This window comes from Schistocerca nitens, chromosome 2 (assembly GCF_023898315.1).
Source record: "Schistocerca nitens isolate TAMUIC-IGC-003100 chromosome 2, iqSchNite1.1, whole genome shotgun sequence".
Taxonomy (NCBI): domain Eukaryota; kingdom Metazoa; phylum Arthropoda; class Insecta; order Orthoptera; family Acrididae; genus Schistocerca; species Schistocerca nitens.
In genome coordinates this window covers 1,026,929,646-1,026,947,843 of record NC_064615.1, presented here as the reverse complement: position 1 = coordinate 1,026,947,843, position 18,198 = coordinate 1,026,929,646, and the positions used below count along the sequence as shown (strand labels likewise).

The window sequence follows — 18,198 nt, the reverse complement described above, 5'->3', positions numbered from 1 at the left end:
AAATCTAGTAACAAGGCGTAACTGAGCACATAAATGCCTTTCCGTGAAATTTCTTCAACCCTGTAGTGTGTAGATTCATCCTGGAGAATGACAGAGAGGCAACGCCATATGTAGTTATTTAAGCAGCACATAGAATCTGTTGTAGCGACTTTTGTTTACTTCTTTATTTCTTTGAAATTGATAAATATACTCCAACAAGAAGTCACTGTGAATTGGTATGAAATGTATGTCAATTTATGCCATAAAGGAAAAACAAATCTGTTACTGTATGAATATTACATAAAGAATGTACAACCAAACAAAAGCAAAAAGTGAATTCATATAATTGGAATTGAACAATGTAACAAAATTATAACTTAACAAAATGTACTAAACAAAACGACAATCAGACTGTTGGTTGGTTGGTTTGGGGAAGGAGACCAGACAGCGTGGTCATCGGTCTCATTGGAATAGGGAAGGATGGAGAAGGAAGTCGGCCGTGCCCTTTCAGAGGAACCATTCCGGCATTTGCCTGGAGTGATTTAGGGAAATCACGGAAAACCTAAATCAGGATGGCCGGACGTGGGATTGAACCGGCGTCCTTCCGAATGTGAGTCCAGTGTCTAACCACTGCGCCACCTCGCTCGGTAATCAGACTGTAATTATACGAGCAACGATAATGGCATGTCAGCAAATGAATAGGATAAGTTTATTTTTGTAGTTGTATTTTTATTTTATTTTATTTTAGTTTTATGTGCATGGTATGTGGAAAGAACACTATAGAAATTTTGTGTAATGCAACACTATGAAAGACACTCAAAAACAAAGCACAAAAACTTATGAAACCTGCCTGCAAAGAGTTAAGTGTGCGTATGAGATATGTGGGTGGGGCATGATGAAGGAAGCATGACAATACTTCATAAAAACACGAATTTTCTGTGCTCGACAACATTGTAGACATGGCAAGAAACTTACCTTGTTGGTGGATGTCGGCTGTACGGCTGGTGTCCCCACTGAATAAGTGTGAGCGACAGGGTGAAATACATTCCTAGAGCCACTGATATGGAAACCAGTTGCCCCGCATCAAAGATTGCACGCAGGATCACACCGCTGAAAATGAGCTTCACGAATTTGTGCAGTGAAGACTATGTGAATGCACCACAAGGGCACTCTGACTTTGTATTAAACATGTGAAAGCAAGCAGGGATGGTAACAGACGTCTAGTTGCACAAGCATGCTTCATAAGCTAAACACTGTACAGATACTGACTGACAATAATAGGACTATATGGTTACAGCAAGCACTTTGTTTTGAAGGAAAACTTATGTTTGTCTGTGTTAAGGGAGCTGACAAGCCTATATAAATTGGTAATCATATAGGATATATTCGTGGCGCCCTCCATCCGTAATGCTGGAATTCAATATGGTAGTGGCCCACCCTTAGCCTTGCTTTTGATCACATAGTGTAGAAGTATACCTAATAGGGCCCTCAATGTGTGAATGGTTTGAAGACTTCTTAAATAATAGAATCCAGTAAATCGTCCTAAACAGTAAGTGTTCATCAGAGATAGGTGTATCATCAGGAGTCCCCCGGGAAGTGCAATAGCACCACTGTTATTCTCCACATACATAAAAGATCCGATGGACAGAATGAGCAGAATCTGTTGCTGTTTGCTGATGGTGCTGTCGTGTACAAAAAAAGTGCTTTTGTTCAGTGACTATAGGGGACACAAGATAAAATTTCTAGTTGGTGTGATGAATTGCAACTGGCTGGAAATGTAGACAAATGTAAGTTAAATGCAGATGAGTAAGAATAACAATTCCATAACCCTCAAGTAAAGCATTAGTAGTGTGCTGCTTGATATGGTCTCATCAAATGGTTCAAATGGCTCTGAGCACTTCTGAGGTCATCAGTCCCCTAGAACTTAGAACTAATTAAACCTAATTAACCTAAAGACATCACACACATCCATGCCCGAGGCAGGATTCGAACCTGCGACCGTAGCGGTCGTGCGGTTTCAGACTGTAGCACCTAGAACTGCTCAGTCACCCCGACCGGCCAGTCTCATCAATTAAATATCTTGGCGTAATATTGAAATGGATTGAGCATATAGGGATTGTAGTATGGAAGGCAAACAGTTGACTTGGGTTATTGTGAGAATGACAAAGATGAGCTAGAGTGGCTCTCATGTCAGAGTAGTGAACCAAACTGTCACAGATGCAGGGACAGAACCACTGACCCAGTTGTTTACTTGCCAGTGGCGATAGGCCAGGTTCATCACTTCTTACACTGACATTGACCACTCAGACCTGGCCTTCACGTCATGCCATGTTCTTTGTTCCATGTGCTAGCTGTTCAGTCATTCAGGGAATTTCCATTCTGTGCTTTTCTTCAGTCTCATCTCTCTGTGGTGTTCAAACTCTCTGGTCCTCCTCAGACTGACACACACATCAAGTTTGTTTTACTCTTTTGTGGTCCAGTTCATCAGCTTTCATAGTTGTGTCACCATTAACTAGATTTGTTACACTTGTGTAGGCAGGATAGTTTCTTTTTTGCCATGTGCATGCAGGAACAAAAGTGTTGATAGAGGACATTTTTAGATGTGAGGCACTTTCATTTTTTTCATGATGTTCATTTGTGAATTATAGATCCAACATTTTGAGATGCTGGCAGGAACAGTTGCACATCCAGGAGCAGCAACAACAGCTGAGCAGGAGCTGCTCGAATGGAATGCGCAATTGCTGTGCTCTCGTGTTGTGCTGGTGCTGGGCCATGTGCCTGCAGAGAAGCCTTTTCCCCCACCACCCCTGATACCATTGCCAGTTTCGAGGAGTCTATGGAAATGTGGGAGAATTACCAATGCCAGTTCTTGCTGCACTGGCAGGCAAGGCATACTGTACATCAGAAGACCTTCACTGAGCTCAAAAAACTTAACTTTGAGGAACTCTGTCAACTGTTCATGCCATATTATGGACATCACAACCCTGTGGTGGTAGCATAGTTACAGTTTAGCCAGCATCGCAAGTGCCTCTTGCTGTCATACGTGGCCTGGAACGCCGACCTGCAAAGTCTCTCACGCAAGTGTTGGTTACAGGCTGTCCCCAATTAGTTATAAGATACGCAGACTCACTAATCAGAGATGTGAATGGCTGATCAGAACCAGACCCTGAGGTCCAAACTGGGGCACTGTCCTTGTCTGGCCCTTCTTTAGATGAAGTTGCTCATATTGCTGAATCACATGAATGTATGACAGTGGCAAGAGACATTTTTTTTCCAACAATTAGCAGGTGGGAAAAGTTGGATATGCACAGTAAACAGCCCCCAGTACCCCATGGGGTTAGCAAGGCAACATTGCCTTCACTGAGCCACATGTGATGGCACCATTGGTAATTTGAGTGTGGTGTTGTCTCAGCATTACCCAACTTTGCTCATGGTGAGCAACATTTTCTGGGTTAATGGTTAATTCACTGTTAATGCTGAACATTTTTGGGCTCACAACTTCATTGTTTATGGTTTCTAGACTGTTGACAAAGTCCAATTACTGTCTCAGTGGGTCCGCCTTTCAAGATTTGTTGGGTGGCCATCTGTTTGAGATACTTTGGGTCAGGCAGAAAATTTCAGGACCCACATCTCCCATAAGCCATCACAGATAACAAAATTTTCCCACCAACCACACATTCCCTTCGCCATGCATGACAAGGTTAAGGCCGAGTTGCAGCTTTGGCAGGAACTTGAAACCATTTCTCCTATTTCATCTAGTCTGTAGTGATTCAGAAGCCAAATGGCACTGTGCACCTTTGTGGCTATTTTAAACAGTGCACCTTTGTGGCTATTTTAAACAGACTGTCAACTTGCACTATATTGTAGTTTGTACCCCATTCTGTGTCTGGATGAGTTGCTGCCAACGTTATCAGGGGGCAAGTATTTTTCTCACATCAACTTCTGCAACACACACCTGCAAGCTGCCACTGAAGGCCTCTCCTCAGTGTTTCTTCATACTCAACACCCCCTTTTGGCTTTTAACAGTTTTAACAGCTTGCCCTTCAGAATTTCATATGCCTCACATATTTATCAAAGATATTTAGAGCATCTGATTCAGGACATTCCATGTTGTGCCAACAACCTCAATGACATCTGGGTCATAGGCTCCATGCAAGAAGAGTATCTGCAAATCTGTAGGTGGTTTTCCAATGCTTTCTGGAGAATGGCCTTTGCTGCAAATTGGTAAAAGGAAGCTTTCATTTCCCCAAGGTGCATTTTCTGAGAGGGCCTTGTCTCTGTATGAGCAGGTCAAAGCCATTGTGAACCTGTCAACACCTAGGAACCTGAAGGAGCTCCAGTCCTTTTTTGGGCAAGATTTTTTACTGGGCTAAGTTCATGCCCCAGCCACTTCACATCTGCTGTCCTCTTCACCAAAAGAGCATAAAATTTGTACGGCTTGCAGATTTTCAATTGGCTTTTCAGTCACTCCAGCAGTGTTTGTGCTCTATTCCCTGTTTGGCTTCTTTTACAACAAGTAAACCATTAAGCCTGGTCACCAATGCATTCCAGTATTGCATTGGTGCAGTTCTGCCATGTTGCAATGCCAATGGCACTGAGCAGCCCAACTCTTATGCATCAAAGACATTCTTAGCAGGCAGTGTAACTATTCACAGGTGGGAAAGGAGGTGCTGGCCATCATTTTTTGCACTCTTTCTCAGTAATTACTGCTATGACATTTGTTATCACTCCACCACCCAGCATGCTACTACAGATGCTCTATCATGACTGCCTGCAGGACCTGACCCAGAGTCTGACTGAAAGGAGACACTCTTTTTCACATTGGGGGATACCTTGCAGCAGACATTGCTGATTTTCCTTCGACAACAAGGGAGGTCATGGTTACCAAAGCCACAGACTAGTATTTCTGAAAATTTGTTTCAGCAGTACAGAGGGGATGGTCTGAGAACAGTCCTTCTGTAACAAATTCAGCATGACATATGCTTTTCCTACTAGGTGACCACCTCATCATTGTCCATGGGGTCCTTACGATTGCCACAAAGGAGTAAAGCTGCCAAGTGGTCATCATGTGTACTCTCATACTCCAGCTGCTCCATATGTCACACTGTGTAAGTCTTGTATGGATGCTATGGCAAGCCATCGCATATATTGGCCAGCAAGTGATCATGATATTGAACATCTTGCATGACCTGTGCACCGTGTTGGACTGCTGCATCCATTTATCCTTTTTGAGAAGGGTATGGTTGTTGGTGGTGGATGTCTGGTCCAGTTTTCCATATGCTGCCAAAATGTCTTCATGATGTCAACAGAAATTATTCACACACTATCAGCTATTTTTGTACTGAGGGTTCCCCATGGACCTTTACATTCCGTATCAGTTGGTAGTTTTAAGATTTTTGCATTGGCAATGGCATCATCTAACCTGCTTTCTAAATCAGAGGTAGAATGCTTCATGTGAATATTCACGACTGAAATGAAGAAGTCCATGTCTTCCTTGTCCCACAGTGATGCAGTGTCTAGTTTTCTAGCCACACAATGGGTGGCACTGATTAATGGGTGCAGTCCAGCGCAATGTTTGCTTGGGTGGCAGTCATTGGGTTCTTGGACTTTTTGAACCCTGAGTTGCATGTCCCCAATCAACATGAATCCACGGCTTTTCGCTGCTATTTTGGCCCGGTCGTTGGGCCAGCAGTAGGAATAGCTAGTAAGTGCAGTGACAGGCAACACATGTTGGTATTTGTTTGGGGTGGATGTTGGTCGGGAGTTGCTGACTCATCATTCAAACCAATTGCACTCATGACATGTTAAACACATTACACTGCTGTCTCCATGTCAGCCAGGTAACTGTGTCATTTGTGGCATTTCCCTGTGGCAAGCTCCCAACTGTAATATGCACACTTGCCAGTGACAATCACTCCTGAGACCACCTGTTAGGCTCTCCTTTGGATGAGTCCTCACTCCTGCTGATGTAGGTTGGCCAGCTGTTACACCAGCCTCTACAATTTTTGGGTGTTCTGGCAGAGTTGCTGAATCGGTGTTGCCTACTTCAGTCAGAGACCCAATGCCGAGAAATCTAACACCCTTTCTGGTTTTGTGATGGAGGTAGTGGCAGAATCCTGGCTACGTGTGGCCTTAAGTAGCCTTTTAAGGGGGAAGTATTTAGCATCACTGTCAGTGGACATCAATATGGATGCAAATGAGTTGGTAGGAGTCTCTCAGCAGAGTAGTGGGGCAAGTCATCAAGGACAGCATGCGAAAAGTTTTATATGGGCAGACCTGCTGAACCAAGTGTTTCCTTGGTGGCAGTGATACACCGACCCCGTCGGTCCTTATGCTGACATCACTGAATTCATACTTGGCCTTCGCATTGCATTGAGCTCTTGGTTCTGTGTGTCAGTTGTTCAGTCATTTCCACTGGTCACATTTTGTTCTTTTCTCTGTGCTTGTGTCTATCCAGTGTTTGGCCTCTCTGCTCCTAAGTAGACAGACTTGCATGGCAAGTTCATTTTCCTGTTCCGGGATCCAGCTACCCAGCTTCCTCAGTCAACCCTCCAGCAACTAGATTTGTTACATTTGTGACAAAATGTCAGTTTCACAGCACTGTCATGTCAGTAGAGATATAAAAGCTTTTGTATTCATAACAATGTATATACAAATATGGGGTGTCATAAAGCCTTTGTTTTTGTTAGTAGATAATTTTTGCTTTAGTTTTCAAATATGTAAACTCAGGATTAGGATGCAACTGTAATTTACTTTTATATACTGTAACAAATATGAAGACAGGCAACAGTATTTTCCAGGAATAAGGATCATTACTGACAAGTATGTTGAGTTTTGAAAAATAAAAAAATTGGGTGAACTCAAAAAATTGCATAATTATCAGTGCAGCCTACAAAAGAGTGTTCCAAAATAATGAGAAAATAATACAACACTTCACATTTACAAACCGTGTGAACACTTTTCTTCATGTCCCCCTCAAGTTCCAACAGCCACTTCTCAACTTGTCCACGTGCTAGTGATGTGGAAATTACATCAACAAGGGCTACCTCCTCCCCTTCACTTGATTTCATAGAAGTTACATCCAATTCTTCTGTAAAGTGCAGTTTTGCTATTCCTTCAAAACACTTCTTCAGATGAACTTGGACTCTGTTACAACAGACATGAAAATAGACTCCAAAGTTGCTGAGCAGATTATATTAATGTTATGCTACCAGTTGATGCTTATAAATATGATACATATATTTCTTTCTAAATTAGTGTAAAGTCTAAGTGGAATATGTGGTGTCACCGCCAGACACCACACTTGCTAGGTGGTAGCTTAAATCGGCCGCGGTCCATTAGTACATGTCGGACCCGCGTGTCGCCACTGTGTGATCGCAGACCGAGCGCCACCACACGGCAGGTCTCGAGAGACGTACAAGAACTCGCCCCAGTTGTACGACGACGTTGCTAGCGACTATAAGGACGAAGCCTCTGCTCTCATTTGCCGAGAGACAGTTAGAATAGCCTTCAGCTAAGTTAATGGCTACGACTTAGCAAGGCGCCAATTGTATCAGTGCATGTATCTTACGAGTCTCATTTGTATAGTCAAGAGAGATGTACCACAAGGAGTGATTAAAAGTTAAGTATATTCTACAGACGTATTTTCTTTATAGCAGTCATAACTTATCCTGTTCCAGACTTGACACCAGTCGGCGTGTGTGTACGCGTGCCTTTCGGCTTCCTCCTCAGTGTGGCGTGACTAGCTTGTTACGCCACAACAGAATACAAATGGGTATTATAGTGTCTCCTCTGATTTACCTTATAAACTGTATGTTTCATGCAGGAACATTCCATAATGACATGAAATCCACAACTGTTCTTCCAGTTTATAAAAAGGGGTATAAAAACAGTTACAAATCAATATACCTGATTTCCATGATATCTAAGGTCACAGAATGCTTCATGAAAGAGCAACTATGGAACTACTACGACAAAAGTTTCTTCTCTGTATGGCTTGCGGCCTGGTTTATCCAACACTGAATATATAGCAGGTGTACCGGCATGAACTGAGATTTTTTTTTTTTTTAATGAAACACTAATTTTGAATTGAAAAGTAAAAACATTTTATTCAAAGTACTGACCATTGCTATCTATACATTCTGACCACCTTTCTGGTAATTTGTGGACACCACACCAATAGAAATGTTCGTCTTTTGAAGCAAACAAATCAGACACCCAATTTCCGATTTCTTCATAGGAGTCGAAGTGTTCCTCAGCCAATGCATGTTCCATTGATGAAAACAAATGGTAGTCGGAAGGGGCCAAGTCTGGCGAATACGGCGGGTGGGGTAACAGCTCCCAGCCAAGTGTTTTGATTGTATCTTGAACCAGTTTTGCTTTATGTGCAGGTGCATTGTCATGTAAAAAAATTATTTTGCCATGTCTTCTGGTGCATTATTGTCTTTTTTTGATCAATGCATAGTTCAGATGGATAATTTGTTGTCTGTAGCCATTAGTATCCACAGTTTCACCGGGTTTTAGAAGCTCATGATACACCACACCTTTCTGATCCCACCAAACACAGAGCATTGTCTTCTTGCTGAATCGATCTGGTTTTGCAGTCGATGTTGATGGTTGTCCCAGATTAACCCATGATTTTTCCCATTTAGGATTCCTAAAATAAATCCATTTTTCATTGACAGTAACAATTCGATGCAAAATTGATTTTCTTTCATGTCTATGAAGCAAAATTTGACAAATAGTTTTTCAGTTTTCCATCTGTCTTCCATTCAATTCATGCGGCACCCATTTTCCACACTTTTGGATCTTTCCCATAGCTTTCAAACGGTCAGAAATTGTTTGTTGTGCAACATTTAACATTGCTGCCATTTGCTTCTGACTCAAAGTATCATCTTCATGCAATATTGCTTGCAATTCGGTGTCTTTGAACTTTTTTGGTGGTCTTCCACGTTCTTCATTTCTTACATCAAAATTATTATTTCTGAACCATTGAAACCATCTTTTGCATGTTGCTTCTGATAGAGCATGATCACCATATGCCTCGACAAGCATTTGATGCGACTCTGCAGCACGTTCTTTCAAATGAAAACAAAAAGTTAATGCTTTCCGCAAATCATCACTTTCTGGTACAAAATTCGACATTGTTAACACGATGAAAACATATGATGTTATTTGTTCCATGACTTGATGTATACTAAATATCTTTGACAGATGTCATACCAACCAAACAAAAAAAAATTAAGGCTCATTCACAATAAATGTTCCCTATTGACACATTTGTATCTTAATGCTCATTTCATACCGGTACACCTGGTAAAATCTATCATTACAGATGTTCTGCAATGTTTTGTATTACAGGTGTTCTGCAATGCTTTGACAGCTATTTATTTGCCTGTACTACGCTCCCTGATCTGAGCAAAGCATTTGACACTGTATCACTTGATATCCTAATATACAGATTAAAAAAAATATGAAATGAAGCATAATGAACTATCATTAACCAAATCCTATCTCTAAATAGAAAACAAGTTTTTACGGTAAATAACTGAAGCTCAAATGTCCTACATGATATTTTTTATGCCCGGCCAATACACAGGCCTGTGGGACCAAATTTTACTGCAAGAGGTCCTCAAATGACTGACATGCACAAGCCACAGTACATTACAGTGTAAGGAAGTGGGAACCACAACCTGGGGAGCGGTGTCCTCTGTTATCTAACAAAAAAAAAAAAAAAAAACCTTTAAAACAGAGAAAGGCAATTCTGAAGGGAGAAGTAATTATGTGAGGGATCTGAGGCATGGCAGAGGGCTTTTCCGGCCAACTGTGCTACACAAGAGAGAGGACCCAACTAGGTACAGTATCCACAGTGATGGCTGATGCTATTGTGGCACTAGTGATGAGAAAACCATCAACCACATTCTGGATCACAACATATAAATAGAAACAAAGCAACTCATCCTGATTGAACACTGGGTCCAGCCTGATCAGAAGGCAAGATAAGGCATTGATGTTGGTGTGTTGTGTCATCAGCCAGCAATGGATCGGATGATGACAACAGGGGAGGCGGAAACCCAACGCTACAAATGATGTGCTGCCTTGTCTGGCACAGAAGCCAAATGGTTGAAAAGAGTAACATATCCATGCACATATTTGTGCACCAACACTGTGCTGAGAGTCATCTGAAGGCCAACACAAGATGCTGACCCAGCTGAAAAGTGACAGACTGAAGCTTAGATTTAAGCAAAGTGAATGCTCAGTCACAAGCTGGGGACCAGATAAAAAGGCACATTACTACGCAAAAGCACATGCAAAGGCTGAGCAACAGCGGTTGCATCAGGTAAAAACTTATGGTAGTACACAACTGTACCTAGAACACCCACAGTTCCTAAACAGACTTTGGCCACAGTGAGGCCACAATTGAGTCAACATAGTGACATAACAGTTTTCCCCTGTCTCAGAAATCTCAAAATCTAGATACTCAGTTGACACATGAAAAAATTAAGATTTGGTGAGATTGCACTTGAGGCATGCAGACTGCAAAATAGAAAACAATGACTGGAGCTTTATAAGGTGGTCTTACGTGGAAGAGCCCAAAATGATGATATCATCAAAGTAATTGATGCAGTCTGGCATAGAGTCTGCCAGATGTTCTAATAAAAGCTGAAAAATTGCAAGTGTTCTAGTGACGCCAAAAGGCAAGTGTTGATATTGGTATAGGCCGAAACGTGTATCCACAATGAGAAGGTGCTTGGTTACCTCATCCAAGGGGAGCTGGAGATATGCTTTCAACAAATCTATCTCATAAAAGTAGTGGTCGCCTGACAACTTAGTGGACAACCTGTCAGGACTGTGCTTCAATCTTCAAAAAATTGCCAGAGAGACAAATCTTACCCATCAGCTTCTTAATGATGATCAGTGGTGTAGCCCATTCACTTCAAGAAACAGGCCGAATGACTATGAGCACTGTCAAATGGTCTAATTTGGCCTTGACAGAATTGTGCAGGTGGACTCTTTCGTGGTAATGTGTGTCTGAAACTGGTAGAATAGGCAAGCCCAGGGGAAAACATAGACGGAAACTCAGTGCAAAGGGACTCCAGTTTCTGATAAGGACCTTGATCTGACATTAAATTTACCTCATTGGCAATGGAGAAACTGAAAACGTTAAACACATTTAAACCAAACAGGTCTGTGGTACAGAAATGATCGGCAACATGGAAGGTGAGAGGAAGAACAACAGATTTGTAACAGACAGGAGCAGGGAACTGACCTAGGATTGGATTCTGACTAAACACATGTAAGTCAATTAACAATTTGTTCAGGGAATCAGTAATTGTAGAGATGCAGTTTATGTCAATCAGACTTCTGTGTCCACAACATCTGAAGAGGAGTTACACAGTGATTCAATGTGGCTTTTCTTTTGACACTTGTTGGAAACAACCTAATGCTTAGGGCATGCTGAATACTCACGTTGCATGAAGCAATACAGGCAAGACAGAATGGGGCACATGGCTGCTGTTGTGATGCAGCTTGTTGCTACTGTGGTTGTAATCAACACTGCCCTACGTGATGCTAAGACAAAGGTTTTACTACTGCAGTGGCTTCCCTATCATCTGAACACTTGCAGCATGCCTAACAGGGTTTCACAGAGCAACTTCTGATATCTCCCCCCCCACTTGGCAATCTGATCACCTGTGGCCCGTGACACTTCAAAGAACTGCACTATATTGAGCATATCTATACGCATCAGATTCTCATACTGAAGTGCTTTTTCGTAGACTTCCCTATCTGCGGCCAGATGAACAAGAACATCATGCACCATTTGATTAGCACAGGATTTGTGATGGGTACTAGTGACAGATTTACAATGATGGCTCAACCCATATAATTCAGCAGCCCAGGCAGTGTAAGAGTGATTTGACATCTCTGACAATGGTAAAATTCTACATGCATCACAGTGCCATGCATCCTCTCACAGTAATAGGTTGAGAGAAGGTTGAACATTTCATCACGTGATAAGCTGGCTGGTTCTTCCAAAATTGGCAGAGCTGATACATGTGTGGCGAAAGCAAGGAAAGAAAGAAAACCCTATCCAGGTTTGCATCGCCTGTCCAAAAAACCTAGAAATGTTGGCATAACTGTGTCCTGTAGGAGTCCCAGTTTTCAGCTGATTCATCATATGCTGGAAAGGGCGACAGTTGCACTGACAGGGGGGTAGCCTACTGTGAATACACAGATGCCACTTCGTTTACAGTGATGGAAAGAGCCAGCTGCTGTTCCATGAAAGCTTGCTGCTGTGCAATGAGATGTTGGAGTAATTCTTCCTTTGAGATGTTTGGCAGGTGACTTAGCACTGACACTAACATTCAGAGAAAACATAGCCCTTACTCGTCGCCAAGAATAAACAGTTTATGGAATGTAGTACTTCATAGAGAAACACATAAGATACAATGAAGTACAGGTTGTGCATAGCATGGAACACATTGACTGAAAACAGTAATACAGTGTACAGAATGGGCTGAGCAATCAGTTGTGATTGCTTATAAATACTGTTTCTTAGCGGTTCTCCAGAGTGTGCCAGGGATGGACCCAGGTGGCCTCTATAAGCTGGCCTGTGAACTGAGAATGCATGATCTCTCAAATTCTGCATCTCATGAGTGAAGATACATCAGCTTTATTGCTGGTACCTCAAGTGCCATTTCTAGACTATGTGATGAAACTAAGTTCTGTGTAATATTGGATTGTCTTGACAAACCACATAACCCTCATCCTAAATTCTGCTTGACTGAAATTACTGTGCAGAGCATACCTGTTGAATTTAGTCGTAGTAATTAAGTTATGAGACAGACAATATTCTCATTTTATGAACTCATTTAAACGTAAACTGACCTCATGCTAGAAATTACTGCTTAAAAACTTATTTGGACATATAAACACTGCTTCTACACTATTACAGGTTTCACTGATATAGTTTATGTCTCCATATATCAGTCACTGACAGATTTTCTGTAAACAGGGCCACTCACTGCAATTGTAAGTGTTTTGTAGTTACTTTTGGTAGATCATATTAATAATTTTCTCTTGCTACTTCAAAGAGAGTAGTACCTGTAATATGAAGTCTTCTTTAAAGATCTTGCTTTATTTGCCTGTTGAAACATCCTGTAAACTTAAAATGTTGAAATGATTGTTCAGTTTGTGTCTCCTGATTCTGTACAGACATCTGTTAGGGAATTTGGAACCAGCACATTTTTCAAAAGTGAATTGCACATTACATGGATTTCACTTTTTCATTCTGTTTTCCATTTCTGTGAAGCCTTAGTTTCTTCTTACCCTACTTCCATTGGACTTCCTTCTCTAGGTGCAGCACATTTGATATATGAATATGGTGTGGATAGTCCTAGGTGGGACATAAGTAATTTAAGGAGTAAAGCTAACAACTCATCATACAGATGAAGCACTGAGTCATCAATGGGCACATAAGCATGACTGAGAATGTTTCTAGCTTTCCAGCTTCAGTTGCATTGAACACACATACACATTTATGGCTACACTGTCCTGGCTGATGATATTGTGCCCGCACCGATGCTCGACTGGGGTGAGGAGGGGTTGTGTCAGGTGAAGTGGGCAACAGGGAAAAGAAGGCTGATGTGTAGATGGTGAGGTGTGGGTAAAGGAGGGGAGGGGGGGGGGGGGAGGGTTAATGGCAGAAAGAGAAAGGCAGGTTGGGGAATGACAGCTGAGACAGTCACAGTCATACAGGATAGGAATAAAGCACTGCTGATCTTCTAGCCACAGGCAGGGGATTTGCATGCAGCCTGCTTAGCTGGGTGGTAACATTCTTGTCTCCCACGCAAGCTGGCCCGAGTTCGATTCCTGGCCGGGTTGGAGACTTTCTCCACTCATGGACTGGGTGTTGTGTTGTCCTCATCATCATTTCATCCTCATCACTGGCATGCAAGTTTTCCAATGTGGCGTCGACTGAAATAAGACTTGCACTTGGCGGCCAAATTTCCCCAGATGGGGTCTCCTGGCCAACAATGCCATCCGCTCATTGCATTTTTTTTTTTTTTTTTTTTTTTGCACACAGGACACAGTGGCGTGGATGAGTCGATTGGGATGGGAGACTGTGGAGAAGATGGTGTGAGTTAGGGTTGTTGGGGATATGGAGTAGGAGTGGTTATGAGTATGGGGCTACTGGAGACTGAGGCCAGTAGGTTTACAGGATCGAAGGTTTATTGCAGGCTGATGTTGAGGAGGGGGTACAATCTAATTGGTGTTGGATGTTGTAAAGCTGCAATTTAAATTCAGCAGGTTACACTCAGTGGGTGTTCTGGCACTGGGTGGTCAACACTGCTCTTGGCCACAACTTGACAGTGGCCATGCAGTTGTGTGGATAGCTGGTTGGCAGTTATGCTGACCAAGTCTGTACAGAAATTATAGCAGAAGTAGTATATGATGTAAATGCATTCAGAAGTCGCCCTGTTTCTGATGGGGTACAGTAAGCCCATGATGGGACTGTAGTAACATGTGGAGATTACTACACCTGGTCTTCCACAGGGGTATGATCCATGTGGCTAAGGACTGGTAGCAGGTATAGCATAAGGATGGATTAAGATAGTGCATAGACTGGATCAGTGGTGGAATAACACTTCGGGAATGTGTTGGAAGGATGGTGTGTAGGATGTTCCTCATTGCCAGGCACAATGGTAAGTAATCAAAGTTTTGTCAAAGGTTATGGTTCAGATGGTCCAGTCTAGGTTGGTATTGAGTCCTGAAGGCTTTCAGCTGATTCCTAGGGATGGGCAGAGGATTAGTGGCCCGTGGGGATATGGCACAGGAAATTGTTTTCAGTGATGGTTTTTGTATCAGACCTTCAGCATTCCAGGCAAGGGACTCCTCAACATTGCACCTGTACGTCCCAAGGGTGGGTAGATTGTATGGGAGAGCGTTTCAAATGAATGTCAACTATCAAAATGAAAGTAATGTTGCTGGTTAGTGGACTTTATATGGACTGAGGTTTGGATGGACGTGGAGATGGAGGCCAATGAACAGGATGGTGTCATGATGGGCTGAGGAGGACTAGGTGAAACAGATGGGAGAGAAGGATAGAGTCTTGGCCCAGATCATGAAGATACCACCACTGAAACTGAGGCAGAGAGGGGTTGTTGGGTAGCTAGGAACACTACCTCCACGCAGCACACAAACAGGTGCACATGCAAGAGTGCAGTGCAGGTGCCTGTGGCCAAGCTGAGGATTTTTATCAACATACACTATGTGATCAAAAGTATCCAGACACCTAGCTGAAAATGACTTACATGTTCATGGCACCCTCCATCGGTAATGCTTAGCCTTGATGACAGCATTCACTCTCACTGGCATACCTTCAATCAGGTACTGGAAGGTTTCTTGGGGAATGGCAGCCCATTTTTCATGGAGTACTGCACCGAGGGGGAGGGGGGGGGGGGGATCGCAAAGGTGTTCTATAGGATTTAGGTCAGGACTCTGTGCAGGCCCGTCCAATACAGGTATGTTATTGTCATGTAATTACTCCGCCACAGCCCATGCATTATGAACAGGTGGTCGATCATGTTGAAAGGTGCAATCGCCATCCCTGAATTGCCCTTCAACAGTGGGAAGCAAGAAGGAGCTTAAGACATCAATGTAGGCCTGTGCTCTGATAGTGCCACACAAAACAACAAGGAGTGCAAGCCCTGTCCATGAAAAACAGATCACACCATAACACCACCACCTCCAAATTTTGGCACACGCTGGCAGATGATGTTCACTGGCCATTCGCCATACACTGGATCACCACATTGAGTACCATGATTCGTGACTCCACACAACATTTTTCCACAGTTCAATCATCCAATGTTTATGCTCCTTACACCAAGCGAGGCATCATTTGGCTCTTACCAGCATGATGTGTGACTTATGAGCAGCTGCTCAAACATGAAATCCAAGTTTTCTCACCTCACACCTATCATAGTACTTGCAGTGGATCCTGATGCAGTTTGGAATTCCTGTGTCATGGTCTGGGCAGATGTCTGCCTATTACACATTACGTCCCTCTTCAACTGTCAGCGCTCTCTGTCGGTCAACAGACAAGGTTGGCATATGCTCTTTTGTGCTGTACAAGTCCCTTCACATTTCTGATTCGTTATCACATTATAAACAGTGGACCTAGGGATGTTTAGGACTGTGGAAATTTTGTGCACAGATGTCTGAGACAAGTGACACCCAATCAGCTGACCGAGTTTGAAGTCCATGAGTTCCACGGAGCACCCTATTCTGCTGTCTCACGATGTCTAATAACTACTGAGTTTGCTGATATGGAGTACCTGGCAGTAAGTGGCAGCACAATGCACCTAATATGAAAAACATATGTTTTTGGGGTGTCCAGATCTTTTGAACACATAGCATATTACTCTCAAACGAGAAATATTTATGTGTAAGAATACAATTTGTCAGTAGTAGATTTGAAGTTGGTATGACGCTGAGAGAGGTAGTGTTACGTAGTGGTAACGCCATGGGAATGGGGGTGTTGGTATACAGGAAGACTATGTCAACAGTGATGACTAGGGGTTCAGATGGCATTGGTGTGGGGATGGCTGGGAATCCATGAAGCAATTTTCTTGTAGCTATGGTATGAGAAGCTGAGTTGTGGACTACTGGCTGGAGGTGTTGACTGAGAAAAGCCTAATTATTTCTTTGAGAGTACAGTAACCAGCTGTAATTTTCTGTCCTTGACTGTTAAGGTTATGGGTTTTGGGAAGCATGTTGACAAATAATGTGAAAGGATGGGATAGTTGGGTTGAAGAAGAAGACCGATTTTGGAGAGTTTCAGGTGTGGGCCTATAGATTTGAGAAGAGATTGGAGGTTATGCTGGACTTTCAGGATGAGATCACTATGGCATCAGTTGCAGGTGGAGTAGCAAGGCAGTTGGCAATTACTTTGTACCAGGTAACCATTGTAGTTCATCACAACAGTGGTGATGCCTTTGTGTGCAGGGAGGATGACTATATCAAGGCCTATCTCATGATTGTGAATGGTTGTTGAGAGGTTAGTGTTCATTGGAAGGGAGCTAAGAATAGAGAGTGTGGACAAGTTGAAGGTAAGAAATTCATGGAAGGTAATCAGGGATTGGTTAGGTGGGGCTCGGTGAGGGTCATGGTTGGAAGAAAATATGAACTGGGAGGGCCAAGATTCAGTTTAGGGGTTTGGTTAGCTTTGGTTATAGAGGTTGGGAGGCAATATAGAGGTTCCCATTGTGCCTATCAGGAGGAGGGCCAGTCTCTGACAATTCCAGCATCGTTGAAACTTCCTGACAGAGACAAGGCAACTTGCGAAAGTAGTGCTGTAAATATTGACCAACATCAATCCGAATGGATGGCTACGGTCAAACTGTGGTCAAGACCAAAGCTGATCACCCAACGGCAGATCACAATGCTGTGTGTAACATGCTTGATTTCAGTGGGTGCTTCACAACTCATGCCATCTAGATCCTTAACTCCAGCACCACCTTCTCTTAATTATGTTGATGGGAGCCATCCTAGCAATGCATTCTTCAATCTTGTAATCATCCTGGCCTTGGTCTCCAATAGTCTCTGTGCTGCACCCACTTCCACTTCCACCAGCCCCAGCATCTGAATGTCACTCATTCTGAATTTACTCCCTCTTCTCTACAGTCACCCTCTTCCTCAGTTCTATATCCCCTTCCCAATCCACTTCTCCATGTCACTCTTTGCTGTGCACAAGTCACCATGTCACACAAGCCCAATGGTGTCACATTCCTATCCCACACACCTGTTCCTCTGTCGCAGGCATCTTTCACCAACCATCCCTCCTTCAACAGTACTCCCCCCCCCCCCCCACACACACACACTACTTCCTTTCTCCTCTTAACCATTCCACATGACATAACTGTCACCCACTACAGTCAGTCAGGACAGAGTAGCAATACAAGTGCATGTGTACGTATATAAATGTGTTTGCACAGATGTGTATGCTACACCTCTGATGAAGAATTTGCCCTAAAGCTAGTGACATTCTCAGTATTTTTATGTGCCTATCAACATCTCAGCCCATCAGCACTTGTGTATGAACAATCAAATGTATCACTCCCCCTGTTTTGTCATGATGATTACCAGAGTTTACAGATAAAAAGAATTTTCATTATGTTTAGGTAACAATTTCTTTGTGTGAGCACTGTTAATATT

At 42.8% G+C, this 18,198-nt stretch overlaps 1 protein-coding gene across 1 annotated transcript in view; it reads right to left on the bottom strand.

Annotated features, from left to right (window-relative positions):
• Window positions 1–18,198, bottom strand: part of LOC126237376 (dynein axonemal heavy chain 7) — a 1,033,797-nt gene that overhangs the window by 716,833 nt on the left and 298,766 nt on the right. Inside the window, exon 14 of the mRNA XM_049947460.1 lies at window positions 6,927–7,125. Coding sequence (XP_049803417.1) covers window positions 6,927–7,125 — 199 coding nt within the window. The remainder of the gene's footprint in view (window positions 1–6,926; window positions 7,126–18,198) is intronic.